This window comes from Ischnura elegans, chromosome 1 (assembly GCF_921293095.1).
Source record: "Ischnura elegans chromosome 1, ioIscEleg1.1, whole genome shotgun sequence".
Lineage (NCBI taxonomy): Eukaryota > Metazoa > Arthropoda > Insecta > Odonata > Coenagrionidae > Ischnura > Ischnura elegans.
Window position 1 is genome coordinate 127280222 of NC_060246.1, and position 25685 is coordinate 127305906.

Consider the following 25685-nt stretch of genomic DNA (forward strand, 5'->3'; position numbering starts at 1 on the left):
TCTCTCTGCCCCCCGAAGATTAGAAATAAGCGTAAAATACTGTACCTAAGAGAGAGAGAGAGAGAGAGAGGATGGAAGGAGAGAGAGAGAGGAAGCATCGCATTGGCTGGAGTTGGGGAAGGGTGGTAAAGAGTGAAAAAGGTAAAAGTTTGGGTTGTTTGGGGAAGAGGTTGGATGGGGTGAGGTAGGGTGGAAGTGAGATAGATTCGAGGGAGGTGGGAGGGGAGAGATTAAGGTGGAGGACGTGCAGGTTTTTTGGGTGGAGCTAGAGCAAGAGAGAGAGAGAGAGAGGGAGGGAGAACAAATGGGTTTCATGGGGGAGTGCGGGGGTGGTGGTGGATAGGCCTTTGTGTGGCTTGAGCAGAGGAGGGGGATCGCGAGGTACAGTAGCGCACGGTGGGACGGGAGAGGGTAGGAGAGATTGCCGTGGAAGGACCCTGGACTCCCTTATTGCTCGGAGCGTGGAGCCAATAAACTATTCGGGAGGACGTTTATTTTACGTCACGTGGTTTCAACTCTTCAGTCTTCCCGGGTGCGCTTCCTTCCTCCCAAAGGACTCTTCCCCTCCCACTACGACATCCTCCGTTCGCCCTTCTTCCCTTCGCATTCACGCTTTTTCCCTCTACCCGTTTTTTCGTCCCTCGTTGCATCTCTCTCCGTCTACGCCTGGATCTCCTCCTACATTCCTTCTCTTACGTTCTTCTTACATTCTTCGACTTTGCCTTGGAGTGGAACTTTAAAGTTTTAAAGTTTTTCTATTCCTTGCGTCTTTTATGCTGACTCATCAACAACCTCTTCAGTTGCTGGGTATTAGTGCTCTGTAATGATCATGAACGAATTTCTCAATACCAGCGCACATGCGATATGGTTTCGCTTTAGCAATTTGTAAAAATAAGGAAGAAATCACTGTTCAGTCTTACTAAGCTCATAAGCAGATATTCTTTAGAAGCAACGGTTTAACTTATGTCAAGTTATGGCCTAAATAATTGTACTGATAGATACCATGTTAAATTACGCTTTCTATTATTAAGTTGCCATGGAAATGAGGAAATCAATAAATCTTTTACATTAATTAATCAATAAAGGTTTTCCACCAGAATATAATATAGATACTAACTGGAAAAAGTTTACATAAAATAAAAGAAAAAGTTACTAAAATCCAGACTATTTGCCTACTTTTTTTGCTATGGAAGGTTGTGTATCTTCATGTGGTAAGAGCCTATTTAGGTCAGACCTTTAACCCGTATACATTGTTCTGCCAAAGATCATGAGAACAGATGAATAAATTGCTCTCACTAGGGACTCGTAATAGGCTTATTTCGAGTTGAAACTCATGCTCACCCACCGTCTACGCCATTACATCAATTACCGTGCTGTCTAGTCGCTGCTATCACTCACTCTATCTAGTTCCCTGTCACTCCACCTATTTTTTGCGGTCCGTCCCTTTCCTTTTCCCAGTTACGAATGCAACCCCTCCCCCGTTCACTTTAGCTCAACCTCACTTCCCCAAATGGCATCCCTCCTACGCGTTCTCTCTCCATCTTCTCGCCCTCCTTTCTCCAAACCTCTCCCTCTTCTCCCCGTCCTATGTCATCAATTCTACTCCTCGGGACAGCCAGCCTCCTCGAGTCGGAATACTCTCATCTCGCCACAGACAAAACATACGGGCGCTCAGCCTCCCTCAGTTCTCGCGTTACTTTCCCCCGTCGCCCTCTCAACACGCAGCGTTGCCAATTGGCTATCTCAATGTTGTTTGCAGACTGAATCGAACAGTATCCGCTTCGAATTTTTTTCGGAGAAAAATATTTTAAAAATTTCCAATTTATTTCGGAATATGGAAAAGCGAAGAATAGGAAATCGAAGTGGATGGCAAAGATTTTTTTCATCTTGGTCTTGCATGAACACACAAGCTTTGAGTGTTTCAGATATTTTCCTAGTGGCGAAAATATATCAGCTGATTAACATACATCAGGAATCATTTCTTTTTTAATTCTCTAATTCAAGACTGTCATTTGGTTAGGTAAACAAAAACCTCATGCCTCTGATTTTCATTTTCTAATCCATGTCTAGAAGTAACACGCATTGGCAAAAGAAATTTTACTGAATATTTATGTTCATGTTTCATCTCTATCACTGAAATTAGGTTCTTTCTACGCCTTCGCGTTGTTTACGATCTTCATGGGACGTGAGACCGCTCTGTCCTTATGTTTGCCTATTTTATGAGCCATAAATTAGGTTTCTCCTATAGCTTAGGCGATGAGTCTCTTTTGAGAGGGCTTTTTCATAACATAATAACTTTTCAACCGTCCATGCATTAATTTCTTTTTGGATCGCTGAAGCATTAGTAGCACTTAAATTTTAGGTACAATATGCCGAACATATTGTGGCTGTGAAATTCCGTTTCTTATGTTTAGCAAAGTAATGGTTATTGGCCTTCGTAACGGATGGCAAAATTCCATAAAATGTGCAAGTAAATTTGGCAGCATTCATGTACTAGCGATCATATTTACTGCTTTTTACCAAACGCTAACATGGATCCCTTGAGTGAATTTATGAATACTTTAATCGGCCCAGTATCAACTTTGGGTATGGTCGTTAATCTTAGATATGCTACCATGAATAAGGCTACGCTTTGTCCACAAAAATCATAATCAATTGCCGACATCATATTTAACATATTACCATGACCCATCGGTCCCTTTCTTCCGGCTCTTCCATTTCACCCCTTTACTTTTGCCCGTCCCTTAATGTCACACTCCACTTCCTTCCTTACAATACCCCCTTGTCCACCATCGGTGGATCTTTCCCTATAGCATCCACCAGAGCTCAGAGCAAGCAGGGAGAAGGGTGACGGGCGGCGCGGTAGATTAGCTCAATGGAGCTTGTTAGGCATCGGTATAGTGGCATCAATGTGGGCCGTCTGCTGGCATCGCCTTTGATCGCTCGAGAGCCAGCCAGCCGCTCGCCGCAAGAAGGTAGCGACAGATGCTCGGGGGCCCTCCTTCCCCTCGGCTGGTGCCAGAAACGTCGCGGGCGCCGCCGTGCGAACCAGCCTCCCTTTTTCCTCTCACCCCCTGCTCCCAATTGTGCACTCTTGTGTCTCATTCGGAGCACTGCCGTCACGAGAAACTCCTTCACATCCCCTCATCATAGTTATTATTCGCCATAAATCGACCGCGACGCGTCATCATTTGTTCCTGGTGAGATACCTTTCTTGTCCCGGTGACCTATCATGCCCAAGCACACTATGGCTTCCGCGTGCTATTTTTTTATCACATCACTCACTTTTACGAGGCATTTGCGATATGACAGTGGCATTCATGTCTCGATCGCGTGCGTTATGGCCAATGATTAGATAGCGATTTAATAATGATGTGTTTTGAGGCGAGAGCAGCTAAACTTACGTTTTATTGGTCTAAACTTATTTTAAATTATTTTGGTTGCAGAATCGTGACGCTTGAAGTGATTATGATCTTATTGCATTTATAGATCCAATTCATTGCTCATTGTAAGGTAAAATACTTGACTTCATCGCATAGTTCATAATAGGAGTAGGAAGTAAAAAAAAAGTCTCTTGAAGAAACCATGGCTCCACAAGCGTTACTCTTGGAGCCATATGATGGTCATTGTACTGCAAGTTCTAAAGACTTATAGCTTAAAAATAATATGTTTCTAGTCCTATTCATGTGATTAAAAATTGATTCGTGTCTCAAAAAATGCGTCTATGACTTTTATCTCTATATCTTCCTTGACTTTCAGAGGAAATGTGCGGGCTAGTTGAGTTACTTATGCTGAGATGTGGTCCTGATAAACGTTTTAAAGAAGCAAGAATTTGATATTCCGGATTAAAAACATTTATTATACTAGTATAATGTAGTCATCAGTAACACAAAAATAAAAATAAATTAATGATAAGTATATGATGTAAAAACAGCTCTTAATAGGAGAATGAACTCTTAAGGGTACATCCAAAAGTAATGGCAATGAAATTGGAATCAGCTGTGAGCGTCAAACCTCTTGAATGTTTTTTCCTCTTCTATAGAAGTTCTCCGCAACATATGGTTCTTTGTATCGTAAAACTTAACGGCTAATATATTTAAAAATTATGACACATAGTGGTGAGAAAATATTTGAGCAAACAATGTGATTATATGATCTTCGAGAATGAGTGTTGTAAAATAACATATTAAATTAGAAGAATTCAAATCATGCCTTGATATTTCTTCTTTTCGGCTGCAATTTAGTGCATTTACCTAACTAGGGGAGAGGCCCATTTATGCCTGGTGTAGCTATAAACTGCCTTTCGGAAAAGAAATGGATGAGTTTATGCAGTTTTAGGTATTCCTTAAAGCATCATCTTCTTTTTTAAAGATATGATAAATCAAATACGTATGATCTAGAGTATGATAATATTTTTATAATTTTCATATGAAAATTATTATATTTAAATATTTATTTTTTTAGGCTCTTTAGGCAATTTAGGCACTTAAACAAAAAATCAAGGCCCGAAACTCACCACGTCAACGTCCCTGCGCATGAACCATGTAAGTTGTTAATTTAGCGCTCACTATTAGAATATTATCTCTTCCTAGTGAATTCGCAAGCGCCGGCATCACAAGTGAAAGCCCTTTTAGGTCCGTCTAAGTTGTAAAACCATGGACTGCACCAACGTGCATTCATACGCGTCCGCAGGCAGACGGCGTGATGTCCTCCCGTATGCAGCTCGCCGATCATTCCTCCCATTGTCTGCCTCTTTATAGCGCGCCGGCGAGGCGCATGCGTTGGGCGTGGCCTGGAGCCAAGAACCACCGCCGCCGACGCCATCTCCTGCCTCCCCAGTCCGTGCCAACCTCCACCCCACTGCGTCCCTTCACTCGTGAGCCCTTTGTCTTTCCCTCCCTCTCCGCCGCGATCTAGACAAGCGCGATGGCCCTCGCTCGCCCTGTTATCGAAATTCCCATCGTAATTTGCGAGAGCCCATTCAGACGAAAGGGGAGCAAATATGAAATTTATTTGCCCCGCGGGATTCAGACGGAGAGACGCCCGCGTTTACATTTGGCATTAAGGATTCTTATATTGTTCTTATAGGGTGGGGGGGCGGACTTATTCACTCCACGGGTTCAAATTTGAGCCATAAAAAGTCGATGATCCATTAATGTGAGTTTGAATTGTGCTCACGTATATATTTGGGTCTCTTCGGATGAACTGTCAAAATAAATAACTTGAAGAGTACCTTTAACAAATGCATAAATGGTGGATTATTTGAGGTGCAAGAAAATTTTCCGAAACAGATTAAGCACCCTTTGTTAATCATCCTTCCATCAGCTGAGGCGGTTGGTAATTTCAGGTTGCTTTCTTGCGGAAAAATGTGTTGATGATAAATTAATGAATCGAACCGTTATAATTCATGGAATATTTATCGACGATGCAGTCAAGTCTTAGTTTTCACAGCTGATGTTACCACATTCTCCACCGGGATTTCTAAAAAGTCGTTTAGAAAATTGCTTTTTCATTTTTTTCCTAATCTGGCACTTACAGTAAGTGCCCTCTTCTGTCATAATTCTGTACTTAAAGCCCTGAATTTAGCCTAATCATTGATATTTGGAGGTTTTACTGGGTAAGAAGAAGACTAATGGAAGTACTTAGTGATTTCATCCTTTTACCTTTCAAAAATACACTTTGATCTTTGGAAGATAAACCGAATATGCCGCAACGTTTGTTATATTCACTACAGCCTCTAAGTCCTTTTAAGGCAGTAGAATATTTTGAACAATCTTACATCTGCCTCACCTTGTGAATACTTTTAAAATTGATTTTGAGATTAAGTTCTAACCCCTTTGAAGATTAATGACACGAGCTAAAAGCATGTGTTAATGCGATTCATAAAGGATTACATCACATGCTGCTTTTGACCGCTTACTGTCTTTGAGCACCGATAATAAGTGATCGTCTCTTGAGTCAGGAACCTCGCGCTTACGGTCCTTCACCCTTGTAGATAACCCTCAGTTATTTTAGAATGCGAAGTGACAGCTCGTAATCTCCACCCTTTCCCTTTTCACGAACATTGCCGCCTTTGGTGCCGCCACGAGAGACACGGGGAAAGAGAGACGAAACCGCGAGAGAGGAAGCGTTGTACAAGCTACAATGGTAGCAAGCTCGCGTGGTCGCGTGTTTGTCGCGGCGAGGACGTTTGATAGTGGGGGTGGTAGTGAGATGAGGGGGTGGGGGTGAGGGTGAAGGGGGAGGAGGGTGAGGGCCGGCGAACGTGCACGGCAGCGCTGAATGAGAGGGGCCATCCATCACGTTTTATGACGCCGTAAGAAGGGAGGAAACGAGGCGAGCGGACGGACGCCCCCAATCCTTTCAATGGGATGCGAGGGGACAGCAGTCGAGTGATCAGAGCGCCACCCTCCCTCCATTCACCTCCACTCTCCCTCGAATAGCCAAGCCCACAACCCTTTCCTCATGCCGTGCCCACTTTGGAGATAGTCTGACTCCCTCAAAAGGGTGTCGTCTTATATGGAAAATAAAATGTGTAGTAGTGTTATTCGCGGAAAAGTCAGAAAATATTTTTTTTAACACTAAGGAAATTCTAATAATCTCACTGGGTGCCCTAAAACTACACATTCTCCTCGAAACTATAATTCCTTCTGTACGAGGGTACCAAAAATATTATAGTCATCGCTATATTTTAATAATCGCGTTTTATTCTCACGTTACATTTTACCTCTATACTGCAACTTATATATTTGGTTGCGTGAGGGAAATACTAAATAATACCAACACTATTTGTGATTTATATGTTAAAGCATCACTTGAATGATAAATGGACACAAGACTTTCAGTGAAATCCCAGAAATATTAACGTTTACACAAAAAAAAGGACTAGGCGTGGAATTCAAAGACTCGGACATAGCGGAGACCCTGTGCTACCATGCCTCCACTTCAAACTTCCCCTTGCACAGCATTCCTTGTCCCCACATCTTGTTCACCGCCATTAGTCGGGCGGAATGGCCTCCAAACGCACGCTGTCATCCGCTTCTGCATCACGTGATGGATTCGGGATGAGAGGGGGGAAGGAGTACGGGAAAGGGAGGGGAGGGGATGGATGCACTCGCTGTGCGGTAGCACTGAGCGTCGTTAAAGCCCGCGTTAACAATCTCCAAGTGCTTAATGAACGGCAGTCGGGCTCATCTGTTTTCCTTCCTGCTTACACCTTCTTCCCCTCCTAACTCCAGCAGTCTGTCCGTTCCCGCATTGTTCCTTGCCATCTTCGTCATCTTATTTCCATATGCCTCACCATTTCTCTTATAACCTTCCTTCCTTTTCCAAGTCCCATCCTTGCATTCAATTGTGCGAACATTCAATTCATTCAATTCAATTCGCTTCTGCGTAACTGAGGCTGACGATGACAGTCGATGTACCTTGATGGATGTCTTTATTCTGTAGCTACATGGTGTTCCGATGAAATGATCCCAGCTGACGTTTAGGTATCTTTCAGTTTCAAAGGATACCAATTTCTGTTTTGTCTCCATCACTTTATTTTCCACCTCTCAGCGTACAGATTTGAGTGGGAGAGGTTTTTGAAACACATTTTTGGAAAAAGAAATTTTGTAATGTGATTTTCCTAGAAAAAAATGTTTGTAGGGGTTTTTGGGAAAATTATTTTATTATATCCTTCATTTTAAAGTATTTATTAAATTATTTATTATTTCAGGTACAATCAATTTATGATATATTTTGCTAAAATCAATTACGTAACTCTGCATGTATGAGGAAATTTACTATAAGTACCTGTCTAAACAGTTTAATCGATTATTTTGCTATCTAGCGAGGACTTTTTTAGATAGAGGTTTTTTTCACTTTTGCCTTTGCCTGTCGTTGAATAATGCAAATGAAATATACTCTTCCTGTTTTCAACTGTGTGTGACCACTAGTAAACAAAACTTCATCCAATATAATGAATTACTCCACTTAACACATGTTAATACTGCATAATTAAGGATTGCTAAAAAGTAAGAATGTGTAAAGATTTATCTGTTAAGTTTCGTTTCATATTATAGAATTACAAATCTTTTGTTTGTTAGCGACGTAGGTTTGGTTCTACTGTCAACAACATGGATTAAAATTATTATTGTTTTAACTTACCAGATTCTAGATGATTGCAAACCTCAATATTGGAAATTACTTCAGCAATCAGTGGGTAAATAATTAAACTTCATTATTTTTAGTGGTTTTGGTTTGTATGTGCCTGTTTATTTAAAATCTCATAATTTGCTATTTTACGTTTTTAATGTAATCAATGATTAATTTAAGCTTTTAAATTATGATTGTAGAAAAATACTCAAAGATTGATTTCACTCGTCTCTTTTTGGTTTGGTCGGCGCCGCAGGTCCCACGCTGTCTGGCTATAATGGTGAGTGACATCTTGCCTTCTTCTCCCTCACATACTAACTCACTGTATAGTGTCCCCGTTTGGGTTACGGGCTTTCTAAAGTTTCTAGACATTGTTTTTATAAGAACAGATGGATTTTTTATAAGAACGGATGGATGAAAATAAATATTGCGTAGATATAGCCCTTGCCCTTTAAGATCTATTTTTATCTACGTATGTGCTCACGAAATGTTGTCAGACAAAAATATAATTTATATTCGTCGCTCCACGAAAAAAGGATATATATATATATATTTCATGCAAATTTTGGTTATTGCATTTGAATGGTGACAATTATTTTTTATTTCACTCGCATCCGATTTAATCAAAGCATTGAATTCAATAATTCAATTTTGCATTTTTGAAGTAGTTATGGTATACTGAAAAATGCTGGTTTAGATATTCAATTTCGGTGCTCAAGTATGGTTGCGCGCGAAAGCTACTACGAAAGAAGTGTGAAACAAGAAAATTTACGCACTCCATAAATGCTTATTCACGAGTTATTAAAGTGGCAGTGCACTCTCTCCCGTTCATTTTCTGTTTCTATTGCAAATTCTTTTGAAACTCAGGTTATATACCCTCCAATAGCAAGTTGAAAATCACAAAAAAAAATAAAATAGGACATTTTTAAATTGGTAAATGCATATGTTGGAGGTCAATTTATTTTCATAGCTATTAGTTTACAAAGAACTCTCATCTTGAAATCAAGATTCTAGGATTTATTTGGACTTTACATTAATAGGTACCCATTTATGTTAGGCAGATTTTTTTAATGCTCTGCCGGAAATAGGTTTTCCTCGAAAGGCAGATAGTAAACGAAAATACTTCTTAGTGGGCGAAGTAGAAAATTCTATTACGTTTTCGCATGTATGTAGGTACCAGCGAAGCATTCTCTGACTAGGCATTCCCATCTAATATTCTGAGTTAGAACCTTAGGCTATTTATGATTATACGTTCATTGACTTGAAATTACCCATCACCATGCAAATGACTGGGGAATAGATATTAACTCATAGTGTGCTATCAATGTATATCATAAAAGAATAACCATGAAGGTTAATATTTATCACCACGTACTTCTGGCATAATTCGGGTATATGACATTCTTTTTCGGCACACAATGTGGCATGAATATCCAACCCTGGCGGTGTCTCACTAGCTTCTTCATAAAACGCTAACCACAGGTTAGAGACTGCATATCATATCTTTGTCTTATCAGCTTTCTAATCCTGTAACTTGAGCCTTCATTCATTGAGCATTGCATTCGCTTGAATGCTTTTGGAAGGTAAGTCAGGGGCTAAGATACTTGCTTTTGTCTTAATACTTTTGTCTTTGTCATGAAATTTTTGTCTTTCTCATGAAAGCATGAACCGAGCGAATAAATTCCCACCAATTTTTAATTTTTCAGAAAAAATTTTTATCATTTTATCATCTGTGAAAGAACGTTCTGTAAAAATATCTTACTCGTCACTTTAATTGTTGTAAAGGTTAAAATAAATTAATCCTAAACAAAAAATCAATTACTATAGTAGAAGCAACTTCCACAGCAAGCCTCTACCGGTGGAGCGCAAATATATTTTTTTAAATCGGCAAATGTCAGTAGTTTCGTTATTTCTCCGTGTTTACTGTAATGAAAGGGATTAGAGGAAATACATTTCATCCATGATTACTTTGCTACGACTGTAAATCAGTTTATTTAATTTGGAGTAAATTAAAAAAAAATAATTTTCTCATTGAATTTTTAATTTCCTTACCTCCTAATTTATTTTTTTTAAATAGTAAGATCTCACATAACATATATTACTGCTAAATTTCTTGAATTCGCCGATAAATTCTTTCAGAAAATATAGGAAGTATAATGTATTCACATCTAAAATTCATTTCTCCTACATTTAAACTTATGTTGAGGGTTGGTTTTGGATTGGAATTTAAAGTGAGTAAAATAATCTTCGACTCACAGGAGGCCAAACCAGTATTTTGTTTTTTTTTATTAAATTAAATTTTAGCTTTTTAATTTTTGCGACTGAATGAGATACTCAGTAGTATTATATAATGGCAGAGAGATATGTTAAGAGTCAACTGTCATTTTCAAATTAAATAAAGTGGTCGATTGTCCTCACATGACAGCGTTTTCTAAACCAATTTAATAGAAGAGGAAAATTTTCTTTTCCCTATACCTACCTCTTTACAGTTTTCTCGAAGCCTATGGTCATATTTCCCTTCCCTCGGCAGGTTTATCTGCATTATGTTTTCCTATTCCATTGGAGTTATGTAATTGGATAAAGAAGAATTATTGGCGTAATGGTATTTAAAGTAAATGACTATGCCTTTATCGTCGAAGTAGACGTTTTGAATTTATATCCCGTTATATTTATGTGAAATATGGCTTCATATTATTTTCAGAACGACCATTTTAAGAATCCGCTTCACTGCTTACACGTACAAAAGGGCAATATTCATAATGCTTAAAACCATATGCTTTATACATTAGATGGGCAATAACTTTAATAGACTGCCTATGGAATGGCGTTTCTTATTGGGAAATAATGTCACAAAATTAAAGCGCATAGTTGTTGAGCCATGCAGTAATGAAAGATTGTTCCTTTTCGAAAGAAAGTTTCGGCCTCGGTGGCGGCGGGGATAAGTCCGCGCCTACCATACCAAAAGTCGCGGGTACGAGTCCCGTCTGAATAGTTTGCCCCTTCCAGGACATGGGTGTGTGTGATCTTCTGTTGTTGATTGTTTAAAATCCTGATGTAAAGGCCACATTGTGCGGTTTTCGGGGGTAATTGGTATAAGTAAATAAAAAAATAAAAATAATTTATTTAGTTTGATTCCATGAAGGATATTATTTCATTTCGACATTAAAATGAAAACTTGCGAACGAAAAGTATTTAAATGTCAATGTTTTCCCGGTTTAGAAGTAATAAGTAATATTAACTTAATCCCTTAGGGGTACATGCATCGTTACTCCAATGGCGTGTCATTTTTTGGTGAGTTGTGCTGTGAAAGGCAAGGGAGGGAAATTCTTGAAATATTCGCGGACTTTTTAAGGCCGTCATCCGAGGGAAGGAGTGGAGTAAGAGGATTTGAAATGAGTCTATTTGGAAATCAACGCTCTCTCTCCCTGATGGGCAACTTGCACCTCCGAGCGCGGCAGTGGTGCCGGAAGATGGCGCTGCCTCCATTTGCGCCGGCGCGTAATCGCCACCGACGCTCGTGCCCCCTCCCCCGAAACACCCCACCCTCTCCTTCCCACACTCCTCACCTGCCTCTCCATTCCCATGCATGGCCCACCCGTGAGCCTCCCAGGAGATTACTCCAATTGCTCTGCGTCATTTCCCTCAGAGGAAATTCTTCCCTTGTATGTACATTGTGCACGCATATCTTTTTTTATTACTTCTTGGAGCAATGTGACTCCCTGATGCTAGGAGTGGGTAGTACCTTTTCCGGCATAAATGCAATAGCGGAATGGGATTAATTGGACATACACACATTTATTCACGTCTACCTTTTTGATATGCTTCTTGTTTCTTTTCCTTGGAAACATTTCCTAGGAAATATTAGAAAGATGATAATGTATGAGGAATGTAAAACAATTAGTATCATTAACATAGTTCATATGCAATAGCAATGAGTAATGACATCCATTAACTTTCATGAATGTTGGTTTCGTTTGGGCTATCTGGAAGTCCATTTTATCCGAACACATTTATTTTCATGCGATCCTTAGGGAGTATCAATCTGCCTTATATTTTGAGAATTATGTATCTCTGTACTATAAATTACTAACTTGGCAGTGTTGTAAGATTCTTTAAATGCTGCATGTTGGTGTATTTGGGACAGCTATAAATCCCAGCGAAAAATAGAAGCATAGGGGATCTGACGAAACTGGTTTAAAATCTATAATTTCTCTTTTTGCTACAGATTTTATGGCTTCTCTGCCAATACAGTCTCATATGAAAATATTTCATCGTTCTATGAGTTATTATCGTCACATTTTCGTTATAGTATTGTCAACCCTCCCAATTGCTTTCAAGTCTTCCCTCCCCGTCTATTTGTCCAACTCGAATCCTAATCCCCCGCCGCAGTACACGCACTTATCTCCCTCCCTCCACCTGTCCACCTCTCGCCCCATGTATGCCCAACATATCCTCCCACGCCTAGCCCGTATCGAGTCGGACGCCTCCGCCGAACACGCGGCCGCGCCTCGCCGTTTCCACGCGCTAGCCTCCTTCGCAAGGGAGCAGTGGCCAGGGTCGTTCTCCTTCGAACTCCTCCCCATATCGATCCGCGAGGGGTTAACTTCTTCTCCGGTCCCGAAAAACCACCTGAAAGGAACTGCGGGGAGGGAAAGGGGGTTTGGGAAGAGGGGTCCGTTGGCGAGGATACGGGGGAAGAACGTTGTCAGGAGCACGGTGATGTTGGAATTCGGGAGGGTTCTTGAGCAGAAGAAGAAGAAGGAATAGAAGAAAGGTCGAGTTGGTCGGGCCTTTAGCAGAATTCCATCTCCAACCCCTTTAAATTCCCTCCTCCTCCCACGCTTCCGTTCCCACTTCTCCGCCCAATCCTCTCTCTCTCCCTCCCTCTCCACCGCTCTAACTGCAAAGCCATTTCAAACTGCGTCTCACGCACCCACTTGCTCCCCCATATCTTTCAATCTGCTCCTCCATCGCATACCCTCTCTCCTATCCTTCCCTGCCTCACCATCTTCTCTCTCCTTTTTTCTCCCTTTTCATCCATTCTGCTTCCTTTCCTCTGCTTTCTCCGTTTTCTTCAAGTAGCACTCCTTTCTCTCTGATCCTAGTTGATATCGCAGGGTATCTTTCCGAACTTCTAAAAGTATTCAGGGTCGTGCATTAGTTCCATTCCAAATTTCGTTCGTGATGATAGTTTGGGACATTCGAAAAAGTGAGCGAGAGAGTCCTTGTGATTGACTGGACTATAAGAAAAATAATAAAACTCTGGAATGAGGGCGCGAAATAATCGGCTATTGAGATAAAAAGATAGGAAAGAATGCGTGTGTTTCGCAGGAATACTCTTTGATATCTGATTAACCTTATTCAATCGAAGGAAACTTGGCTATTTTATAAATAATTATATTAATCTTTCATTTTTTAAATTATGGATATTTTTAACGATCTCAATTAATTTTTTTCAAATTGATCCTCAGCTTAAGTAAATCAATTTTTTCCTAAAAATATACTTTGTTCAAGTCGTTTAATTTAATTAAAACCCACGCAAGAATAATTCTCTGATATCAAAATTAATGCCTCCGGTTTTTTCTTTAATTTTATGATATGCAATGAAAAAAATATCTACCGTGTGCGGACGAGGAAGAGTCCACTTGGATAACACATTATCTTATATGCCCTCTGATGCTAGTCCCATCCATGTAAGCCCATCGTGAACGTTTGCTACCGATAAATCTAAGGTGAGAGATGCGTAGTCGGAACAACTTTAGCTTTTGTGATTCAGGGGGTAGTTGATGTCAGGGAGCAAAACCCTTACCTGCCGCTGGGCCCTGGAATACATATGTACACGTATAAATATGTGGAGGGGGGTCTCGTATCTCTTCTCGCTCGCTCTGCAACGGGCATGCGGAACGCGGAGGGACTGCTGTACTGGGGGGTAGGAGGAGGAGGAGTGACTGGGGGGTAGGAGGAGGAATGAGAGGGACGGAATGAGAATGAAAGGAAGGCTGAGAAGAGGGAGGGGAGGTGGAGATAAAGGAATCGCTTATGCCCCGGCACAAAAGAAGCGGGAGAGGAAGAAGAAATGTGGTAATGGCCGGAGCAATGTGGGCTCCAGGAGATGAAAGACGCTGGGGAAGGGGATAAAGGAATGCGTATGGCACGGCGGTTAGGCAGTGATACATTGTCTTGATACGTTTTTCCATTTCGTGAGTAAAGAAGCAAGAAGAATACGAGGCACGTACCTACTCTCCGAGTGGGATGAAGAAAGGAAAGTCGTGGAGAGAATGGACATCCGAGGTGGAGGCGGGAGGGGGCGGAATGGGGCGTTATCGGGGGTGGGTGGGTCGGGCGGCCGGGGGAGGGGGCGGAGAAGGCGTAGGTGCGCTCAGAGGTTCCCCCGTTTCCACGTCTCCTCGAACTTCGTGGGACTTAAGTCAAAACGGCCGTTTCCCAGGTTTTCCCTCGTCTCCTTACACTCTCTTGTGGCCGCCTTCCGACTTCATTGCAGCTGATCAAGAGATTTCTTCCATCTCGTACGCCTTCTTCGTGCCTTACGCGCCCGAGATATGTCGGAGACACGGGGTTCAAAGGTGTTACCTCATACTGGCAATGCCCTAGCACGGCTTTTGCATTTTGATCCGGACAGAACGCTTGCTACAATGGTCGCCATTCCCATACCAATCTCATGCCCCGTTTAGCAATCACCTGCCTATGTAGGTATTTACTGTTTCGTTCTAGCACAATACCTCAGGTTTTCGTGTTGCAATGCTGTTATGCGCCTAACTCGAAGTGTGTAGTGTTTGTTTCGTTTTGGCTTTTTTTTGGGTGCCTTCTAACTTCCCACTACTTTTTACGTTTATAAAAATATTTTTGTCCTACTATCTTTGCCTGAAAGGTACACATTTGTGAATGGAAATATTTCTACTTTTAAAATAGTTTTTTCTTTGATCTCAAACCAGTTTGTTATTCCTATAAAAAAGTAAGAATATAAGTCGAGGGTTACTTTATTCCGATCAAAATAATTATAATTCTGACTACAGAATAAATTACCTCGATACTCTGTTCGGGTTGATTCCTGTTCTCATGCACCCGAAACATTTCATCTTTATTTTTTCGGAAAGGAAGGTACTCGTATTTCCTAAGAAAACACCTTGAATTCATATCGTCAAAGCTTAAATAAGTTGTAACCTGTTATTTAATATTTTTTAACCATATTAGAAAGACAATGAAAGATTAGATTCTTTGAAATAAATTATAATTGTCGTTATTTAGATTAGTAAACCATTTGCGAGTTGGTTGTTTAATTTGATCAGCATGCCGTATTAAATTCCAATTGAATTCCTTAAACTAAAAATTCTTAGAAAATTTGTATTGTACAGTACAGGTTTTGACTCAAATCTTAAATTTTCCGATCTCTCAGTCTTCCCCAGCATTCTTGTGGTTTGAATGCTTCAATGCATCATTTTCGATTGATTCCTCGCAATTACCGATTGATAAACAATCTTAATCCTTCTCTTTCCCGTGCCCATTCCAAGCGTTCCAACATTGCCTATGGAACTCTGCGACTGCCTTAAACCCTTATCTCAGCCACCTCACCTCATTCCGATTTATAAATGTTTATCCCACTCTCCGTCACTCCCTCTCTTCCATTTTCATCATCTCTCGGATTTTCCTTATCCCAACGTATTTGCCAACTTCAACGCTCGATTCTCGCCCTAATCTCCGTTTCCTCCGTCCCTCGGGCCCATGTGCCTTTCCAAATCCCACCGAATCTACCGTATTTAGAAAGCCTGGGCCGGACTGGTATGCGCCGTTAGGAGGTAATGCGTGCGTTATCTAGCTCATGTTGGGGGCTCAGTTACTGACAATATCCGAAATCAAGAAAGATTATCTTTTTTATGGTTCACTATTCAAAATTATTTTATCAATTGATCGAAAAATATATACCCTGAATTAAAAAAAAACGTTTCTTGCTCTAGATATGTTATCCGTCTAAAGGTACACAAACATTCTGAAAGTTAGGTTAATAACATTGAAGTTGTAAATACATTGCATTTGAAATGTGGAAGCTTACTTTTTTGCGTAGCAGTTACTGGATTGGCTGGACTAGTTTTAGATTACATCTAGACTGGAATAGGTCAACAGGAACTAGTATCAGTATTGGTGTACTTTCTATTTTTTTTAATGGAAAAAATTCCGCTCAAAACAATTAAAAAATTTAAACCTATCCCGGAAAAATAACTCAATTATTCAGGAAATCTTCATAATTATAAAAAATTCTATTGTAGCCTAAAGTTTTGTGCTATTTTATTCTATGCATTTCGTGAGGCCACCTATAATATAATCATAGGCTCTGTTGATCGAAAGGATCTTATTCCAAATGGGTAGGTACTATATTCCCATGGAAAAGTTAGAACTCTTCTAGAAGGGCCCGTTAATTCTGGCATTGCGACGCCGCATAATTTCCCACAGCATCCAATTTGTGATGATGGTGTTGGTTTTACAGTAGATTGAGCAAAGCAAGCATTCAATTGCCACGCTTACCCTTCCGTAGGCACGCAATTGGTTGAAAGTAATTGGGAGACCCATGTCAAATACGTCCTTCTCGGTGGCCATTACCTGCGCTAGAACATTCAGAGACCGTTCTCTTAATGACTGCAATGAACTGGAAGGTAAACAGGTTACAGGCGCTCGTTTTATTCGATAAAAAAATTAATAACCCGTATTCTTATCCATCAGGCATTTTTAATCCCAGATTAGAATATAACTGTGGTGTTTTTACCATAAATGTCTTATTCTTGCGTTCCTTGGGTTATGTGATGAAATTGTTTCACCTTAACTTTAACTTATATGACACGACACGATAAGCTATGCCATATCAAGTGGGAGGGGTTTAAGGGGTCCAACTCCTTCAAAATGATTGGAAGATGAAGTCTTAGGTGTACTCCCAACGACCAACAACAAAGTATAGTTACCCAAACTAATGCTCCCATGAAATATTTTTGCTGTTACGACGTTGTCGATGAGATATTCCTATGTAAATTATTTTAGGCGGAATGAATTTTTGTTATGAATGGAAACGATCATTTTTGAAACAGTAACTCATTTTCAGTTGAAATGTTTCACAAAAATTGAATATAAAAGTAAATACGAATCAATTTGTTCTTTGGCACACAAAAGTAGTGAAATTAAATGTACCGTATCTAGTCTATCGAAAAAGGATCGCAAAGTAGTGATTAAACTTCATTAGCTTACCTATGTTTTGTGTCTTTACCGATTTTCAACGATTCTTCAAATTTGTTCCTATTGCTGCAATTTGATTGAAATAATTTGCAATGCTTTATTATGTGTGTCAACAACTTCTAGTTTGCATTAGAACAGAAATACGATGTCAATCTAAGCTTTTATTAAATTACATGATTCAGTCAACTATGCTTGTTGGTAGCATTATTGGCAGCTTTGTATCTTTGACTCAGTAAATATGTTTTTGAAATAATGAAGTTCAACTTTTGAAACCCTTAAGGTTTCATAAGTATAACTTTAAGTTGTTAGACAAAACACGTCTTCCCTAAATTCGGGAGACTGTGAGCTATTGTTCTCTTTTCATGACTTCCTTTGGGTATTCCTGCCGTGTGTGTGGCAAACCAGGCCTTCTCAACGATCACGACAACGGTGAGCCTGATGCTATAAAATGATCTTTTCCACACTTTTAGATTTCATTTGTTTCAGAGCTCGAACATCTAAAGCATGGAAACTATTTGCTTTTTAAAGACCTAAATTTTCGTTACCTTTTGATTTTTGCATTTATTTTTTATACCTATATTATTACAAAGTATCATGGAGTGCATTTTATTTCCCTACACAGTCCGTATTTTAATCGGCAGCTTTTAATTCACTCTTAGTTACTATTTATTTAGTTGCAACTCACTAGATTTGATGAAAATTAAATTAGGCATTATACTTTCCTTATGTAGTGATTTATCAAAACATTGATCTGCTACCAATATTGCTTATATTACCCAATGGATGTAATAATAAGGTTTCTGCTGAGTTTGAATTTTTAAAAAGCGCCAATTCTGACTATTTTATCCTGATTTATGTGGAAAAAATTAATTTTATACACATTTCAGTGCACTACATGCATCTTTTATATAATGAAAAATGATAAACGTTCATACTCTCGATCATTAAAAAAGTTTTGTGAGAATAATGTGCTCTTCTTTCTAAATATTTTTGCATTATTTGGCTGGAATTGGATGGAGGTTGACAATCATTCAGCCCAATTCACACATTATATTTCATGAGATTATAAATTTTATAGGCATTTACCAACGTAAATGCGGATATAAACTGTGCTACGGAGTATTTAGAATTACTTGGTATGTTTCCCATAAAGAAATACATATTAACTCCAAAGGAAAACGGAGATCAAATCCAAGAAAGGGAGATTTGTGTGATTAGCCGTCTTGTATAATTAGCATTAAATACAAAATTTGATGCTATTAATGTGATTTAAAAAAAAGTATTATGTTTTAAGTAATATGTTTTCCCCAGCAGTCACATTTGCCCTTAAAAATCCGACAGACTTAAATGAGACTAAACAATTAAATAAGAATTAAACTATGGGCCACATTCCAATGTTACTTAATCTGATTCCATTGTTTCCATTTATTCACTTTTTTATAATATATTTTATAATTAAACAGCATGTGCGGGGAAAGAAATGGCAATTCTTTTAGTTCTCATAACTTTCAGGATATAATAAAATCTACTCAGTATTTTTACTAACTCAACCATTAAATATTTTATCTAAAGTTGCAAATTTGTAGGCTGCATTATATTTTCCATTTGAGTGCATCGTAAACTTTATTTTAGTAGTCATGAAAATTACTCTAAATTTGCTTATTTCCACTTTATTGGGCGCAGTATAATGTAGTGTCTGCTATTCACGTGAAACTTGAAATCGCACCAACTCTTGCATGAGATGAAACAAATTTTATCTTGCCCTTCGGCATTTTAAAAACGTTAAAGCTCCTTTTACTGTGAGTCTCTAATTATTGAGCTGTTTGAAGTGTTAATAGTAATTGGTGGATTAAAAATGGGAATAATGCGTTAAAAATTCACACCCTGACTCACGTATTTACCCCTCTGGAGGAACAAAAGACTTTTACTAACCTATCTCCCACGTTTGCCTTCCCTCGTGCAAGCACCGCACGAATTACCTCGTACTTCTCATTAAAAATCAAGGCACAAGGAAAAAGCCCACGGAAGAGATGCATTATGGCACATATTTTTAACTTTCAACAAGGGTTGCACCCATATTGTACATTAGTTTGCGTGTGCCTATGCGTGCCTTAGAGAATTTTTGCTGTGGACGCCGTAGCGCCAGCGAGGTAAAGAACGAAATGGTGGAGAGCCAGATGAGATTGAGCGGGAGGGGGGTGGGACGACATGTAGACCTGCGCACACAACGCGTGCTGATAACTACGCGATTTAAAGTTCTCTGCCCATTTTTTTCACCTCTCCCCCACCCACGCAGAGCGAGGCATAATTTCGGCGAATGAGGAGGAGGAGGACCCGGCGAATAAATAAACAATCCACGAGGGCGACTAATGCAAATTAATGGAGGTGCGTGTCGGGGATGGTTTTCCGGGGGGTCGGTCGGGGGAGAGATACGGCGGATTCCACGGCGCGGGGGCGGGCGGACGCGGGAGGAGGTGGAGGGCGAGAGAGATTTTGTGGTAGGGGGACGGTGGTGAAGCTATAAGGTTAGGGGGATGGGGGTGTGGCAGAAGATGAGTGGAAATTGCAAGAACTACGAGGAGTAGAAAGGGTTGCGGGCGTGGTCGGCGAAGTTGTGCGTGCAGGAATCTGCTAGGCGTAGGTGTTGGTATCAACATCTACATTCTACCCCGCAACGCCTAAAAAGGTGCGTGGTAGAGGTGTTAGGACACCAGCCATTTACGTATAAAAAAAATGCTCGAACAAAATTTCGACTATCATTTAGTTAAGTCCTTTAAAATATCTCTATTAATTTACCGCTTCTGTCGAACCTGAAAATGTAGTGGTGTTCTAAGGTTATGTCGCTCTTAAAGATATCTATTCTCAATGTTCAAGCAATCTAAGCCTATCGCGCAGCCTCCGAGTCTCTAGCGGCTTCCAGCTTAATTCGCTTGACATCTTGGTATATCTGTCTGTACGCCCGTAGCAGTTTTTTGCGAACCGCGCATGACGAAGCATGATGTGTAGAGGACTGGCAGAGACACATGGGGGAGATGTAGAGCAGAGAAAGGCGTGGATTTGGGGAGATGAACCTACGTAGAAGAGGTGGGAAGACGGCACGAGTGGAATCTGGGATTTTGGAGGAGGCGAGTGGGCCGGAGTGTCCCCCTGGGGGGTGCCCGGGAGGAGAAGCAGAGAACGAGAGGGCCGAGAAGGGAAAAAAAGTAGGGGAGGGCAAAAGTCATTTCGCTGTATTGAATATTCATGAGTGGAGCATCCGCGTACGTGATTCACAAAAAGTCTGCTCGTTAATATAAAAGGGTGGATGGGTAGGGAGGGAGGATGTTGGTAAAGAAGGTTCGGGAAGGGGGGGTCGATAGTAATGCCTATGTACTAGGCAGGATGGGGTTCGTTTGGAGGGTTGAGTCCCTAACGCCGAAGTTTGGATGGTAAGAGGGAATGATTAAGGCGAAGGGAAAAGTCGGATCTAAGTGTGCAACTTTAGTGGCTAAAGGAGAGGAAAAAAACGATAATGGCCGGGGGTAAAGAATCTGTATTTGCACATGGTTGAATCTCTTGAAACTCTCTAACTGGAGCATAAGAAGGTTATAGAGATCGTATTTATGCTCACTCAGATATTAATCCAATTATGACTAGTTAAATTAGCCGAATGCTTGAAGGTGCTAGTAAGGACAATAAAGATCAATATTCAGAAATGTGCGCGTATTATTTTAGTCAACACAATAATAGAATTGAAACTTTAATTGCAAATGCCTGCTTAAATATTTGTGACCAAATGTTTTGGATTGGGTGGGTGGGTTAATACAACCAAGTTGGTTGTATGAAGTTGTTGGTTTAGGTTTCAACAAGCAAGGAAGTATTTACCTCGTTGTTGCATACATTGAATATGATGACATGTTTATTTACCACAGTTAGAGCAAAATTCTTGCCTTTATGTACTTCAAAAGAGCATAGATTTTATGACAATAATGTTTCCTAGAGCTCTCTTTTTTCGTTACCCAAAGTCTAGGGAACTCGGCTATTCATATTGCTCAGGAAGCTGTGAGCAACATTTATAGTCCCTTCGTAAATATCAAACAAATAGCATTGCACTCTGCAAAAACTAGGGGTTATATAGCCATAAATTTCCAATTAGCATGGTCGCTTTTATAGCTCGTCGAGTGCGGCTCGGCAAAACAGTGGAACACAGTATTTTAAATTCAAACGTGTAGTTATGCCTCCCAAAGGCATATCTGCGACAGGAATTATCTTCACGATACTTATTATGCATTGTTCCCCCTTTAGCCTTTTGCCTTCACGCTGAAAATTTTCTATTTCAAGGTTTTTTCCCTTCGTTCTATATCTTTTCAAGCGTGGAATAGAAATGGGAGCCCCCTTTTCTTAGGAATTATTCCTCGCAAAAAAAATCTCCGAGGCGAACATTTGCTTCGGCAAGTGCCAATTTAAGAGTACCTGGTACAAACAATTTCCTTAGCCTCCGACGCGTAATGAGACCCTTTCCCCCATCTCCGCGAAGATAATCGTCACTAAAATGGCTCAGTGCATTTTTCTTCATTTGCCCCCGCCTCCATAACCCACTCACACCCTGCATCCCCCTCCCCTTCCACATCCACTCTTCCGCTGGCCGCCTCCCTCAACCATCGCCTCCTCGCAGATTCTCCCTTCCTCTCTCCCTCGCCCTTAGCGGGATAGTTACACCACCCCACCCTCCGTTGGTTTCCCTTTGCGAGGGGATCCCGATGGAACGGTGAACCATCTGGCTCTCCGGTACGCGACTGGAAGCGAGAGGGAGCGGAGGAGAGGTGCTGCTGGGGTGAATGGCGAAGGAGAGAGGAGGAGATGGACGCTTCGATTTGCATGAAATTGCTTCTAGAAGACGACGCTAAATTTCACAGTAATTATAGGTGGGGGAGAGAGAGTGGGAGGGGGGTATGGGCCCCTGGGGAGGATAGCTCGAAGGGGAAAGGGGGGAGATTGTTGGGGAAGGAGGAGGAGTGATGTAGGGTGGAGACGGGGGTGGAGAGGTCCGCGGGGGTTTTTGCTGGAGGGGCAGGGTTTTTTTGGAAGGGTAGGGATGGAGGGGGCGTTATGGGAGTGGATAGGCGGATATTACCTCGCTAAGTAGAGGGGAGGGGGCACACGGAGGGAAGTTCATGACATTGGAGGAAGAAAGATGGTGATGTAAAGGGGCGCGGGCACTCTTAAGAGAGAGAGGAAAAGACCAAAAGAAGAGGTAAGATGGAGCGAAGGGTGTGTTCGAAGACGCTTGAAGCGTTCACGGAAGATGGGAGAGGAGGTAAGGAAAAAAGAGTGAGTCTTAAAAAGGGAGCCACTTAAGTAGGCGAGGATAACTAGGGATGCTCGCTTTGAAAGCTGAAGTAGAGTGCCCTTTAAGGGTTGCTCGTAGGATACGCATTTAGCCGTTTATTTATTAAGAACCTGAACTTCGAAATTTTGGAAGGTATGGATTGTGTTTGAGTGGTTTGAGTGACTACTTCAGCAGAATTGAGCGAACGGCAGAGATCGGTGAATATTTAGTATGCGTAGATGCGAACTCCGGGAGACCATGGAAAATTACCTTATCTCACTACAGAAAACGGGATATAAAGAAAATTAGGCTGGTTAAAATGACTTCATACTATCCCGTAAGGTAACGTGTTCCTCTAAGAAAAAGATAAACCTAATGAACTTACAACCGATGTTTGTCATAGGTAAGAAAGTTGCAAAAATCTCCCAACCTAGCAGGCAAAACAAATTATAGAAATTTTCCCATTGACAATAACAATAAGATATTAAACCGTCAATGAATAGTTTAGTTAGGCGTGAAAATATTTTGAAAACTTTCCCCAAACATAAAGTCATGTAATAAAATGACGTATCGAAAATTTTGGGGAGTGCATCAGTTGCAAAGTGTAGCCAAAACATGATTGGTCGTAATAATTCAAATATTTTCATTTTTTAATTTCATAGTGAAATAGCCTCATGTTAATAATTTTCTGGTAGATTGATGCCACACCTACTTGTGGACATTAAAAATAATTTTATCTCCGTTAGATACCAAGCCCTACAATCAGAGAGCTCCATTAAATACGTAAGCCGCAAAAGCAGGAGATGCTGCCAAAAAATATTTCGAAAAGCGCTATAATACTTGTGACTGCTCTCTACTTATTGCTATAGCTAAAGAAACTCAATAGTCATATTTAATCCGTGGAATGAGAAATAGTAATAATTTTAGGATTAGATTCATCCCCTACGGATCATCCAAGGGAAGCGTTGAGGATAAGATGTTCAATAAATCTAGAATGGGCATAACATTTGTGGCAGATCCTCATTTTCTCGGCATTTTTCAGCTCCGCAACTTCTTAGCCGTATCATCCGGCAGTCTAATTCCTTTTAACCCGTGTATGTGCCATTTACTACCCTAACACCGACGCCGACCCCAGGCATCGCCATCGCGTTACAAAGCCCTCCTCCAACCTCGTCATTCTCCCTCCCCACCTCCACCCATGAACTGCTCCATTGTCTCCCCCCACCGCCTCACCTCCCGCCACAGCACGATCTTAACCATTCCACCCCTCCACTCCCCCAATGCGTGATGTTGCTCCCAACCCCTTCCATCTCCCCCTTATAGTCGCTTCCCCACGTAATTTTCCGAGGGCGCCTTCTCCACCTCGCAGCCCCTCTCTTCGCCGCGCCCCGCACACACCGCTCGCAGCGAGGGATTCCCGCGCCTGCACCCCATCGCCCGGGAGCCAATTCCCTCACCCTCCTGCACCACCATCTCTCCCCTCCCGCACCCACTCCCAGGGAACCCCGGGAGTGAATTTCACTCCGGCGCTCCTCCGGAACCATTCTCGTCAGCCCCAGCGCTACTTTGCGCGCAATGGCTGCTTTTCGTTCCGTGCAAAAGGTATTGCGGGTTCATTTTGAGCCCTGACAATCACCTTTTCCTTGCCTCAATAATAGCGAAACGTAAGGCGTTGCCCATCGACTGTTTCCACGAACGGCGCATATAGTGGAGCCGTGGAGTTGGTGAGTGCCGCTCGGATGGAGTGCGCGGTTGATGGAGGGAACGGGAGGGCAAAGGAGGAGGAGGCCAGGAATTTCTCTATTAACCCCGCTTAATTGGAGCCAACACTCTTGTGACTCCATACAAAGTTATATTAAACGAATTAATATGAGAATGCTCGCCCTTTTATTTTCTCTCCTTATTTCACGAGAGGTATTTTTTATGCGCCGTCATTTTTTTATCGTGTCTTTTCATAATGTTATGTGGAATATATTGGCATGCCGCATATTTAGTCGGAATTTTATACTTTATAGGTGTTATACAAATACGCCTTTAGTGCGATTTGAAACACTTGCCAAGCTAATAGTATGTAGGTGATTGTTCCCTCTTAACATACTCAGCTCAGTAATAAGTTGATCAATTGAGTTTTTCCTGTCTTATGACCTCTATTTTTAATGTTGATTGGTGTCGAGGAGTGTAGGTCTTGAATCACCAATGACATAAACTCTAAGACACTAATCAGCAGTAATAAGCTGAGCAATCACCTTAACCCCCACATTTTTTATAACATCTGCATCCCTATATGCGTACTTAGTTCAATAGATGATTTTCCTGTCTCATAAAACACTCAAAAATCTATCATTTAACGCTTGAAATAGATCATGGAACCTCCAGTTTGCATGAATGGAACATGTATGCCGACTTGAAACCTTCCCCTTCTCCCACACTGTGTATTGCATTAATGCTTCGTATCACTTTAGCGCGCGCGGCACTGTTTCGGAACTTGGCCCATGCGGAGAAAAGTAATTCGTTCGTTCGTTATTAACAATCTTCGGAGTGGGGTGCTGGAGCACGAGAATAGGCGATAGGACATGGGATGGAGAGGTTGAGGAATGCGACGAGAGTCTTGGAGAGTAGATGTGCCGAAAGAGGGAGATGGTCCTCGTGGAAGTAGAATGGCTGGGGGGGGGGTAGGATGATGCTTCCTTCCTACTTCGATCTGCACCCCTCCGCCCCCGCACCACACGCTCCTCTCCCTTGCTGCCGTTGCCAAGGAAACGAGCAAAGAATCGTCGACGGGTGAAGCATTCGAGGGGTGTTTAGGTGAAGGGGGGAAAGAGAGGAAAGGTGAGCGAGTAGTATGCGGAGGAGCATGGCTGGTGAACTAAAGATGTTAGACGGTGTGCATCACCATCTTTTTGCCTTCTTCCCTTCCTTCTCCACCTTGCCACGCTGTTTACTATGTTCAGCTTCCATACAGCGATTCGCGGCATTGCATCGGTGAAGTGCCTCCTCATACGCT

General features: G+C 41.2%; 1 protein-coding gene across 1 annotated transcript in view; it reads left to right on the plus strand.

The window, feature by feature from the left end:
- LOC124163648 (homeobox protein abdominal-A homolog) overlaps positions 1-25685 on the plus strand; it is a 119484-nt gene that overhangs the window by 82676 nt on the left and 11123 nt on the right. The window contains exons 3-4 of the mRNA XM_046540742.1: positions 8393-8416; positions 17779-17802. Of these exons, the coding sequence (XP_046396698.1) occupies positions 8393-8416; positions 17779-17802 (48 nt within the window). The remainder of the gene's footprint in view (positions 1-8392; positions 8417-17778; positions 17803-25685) is intronic.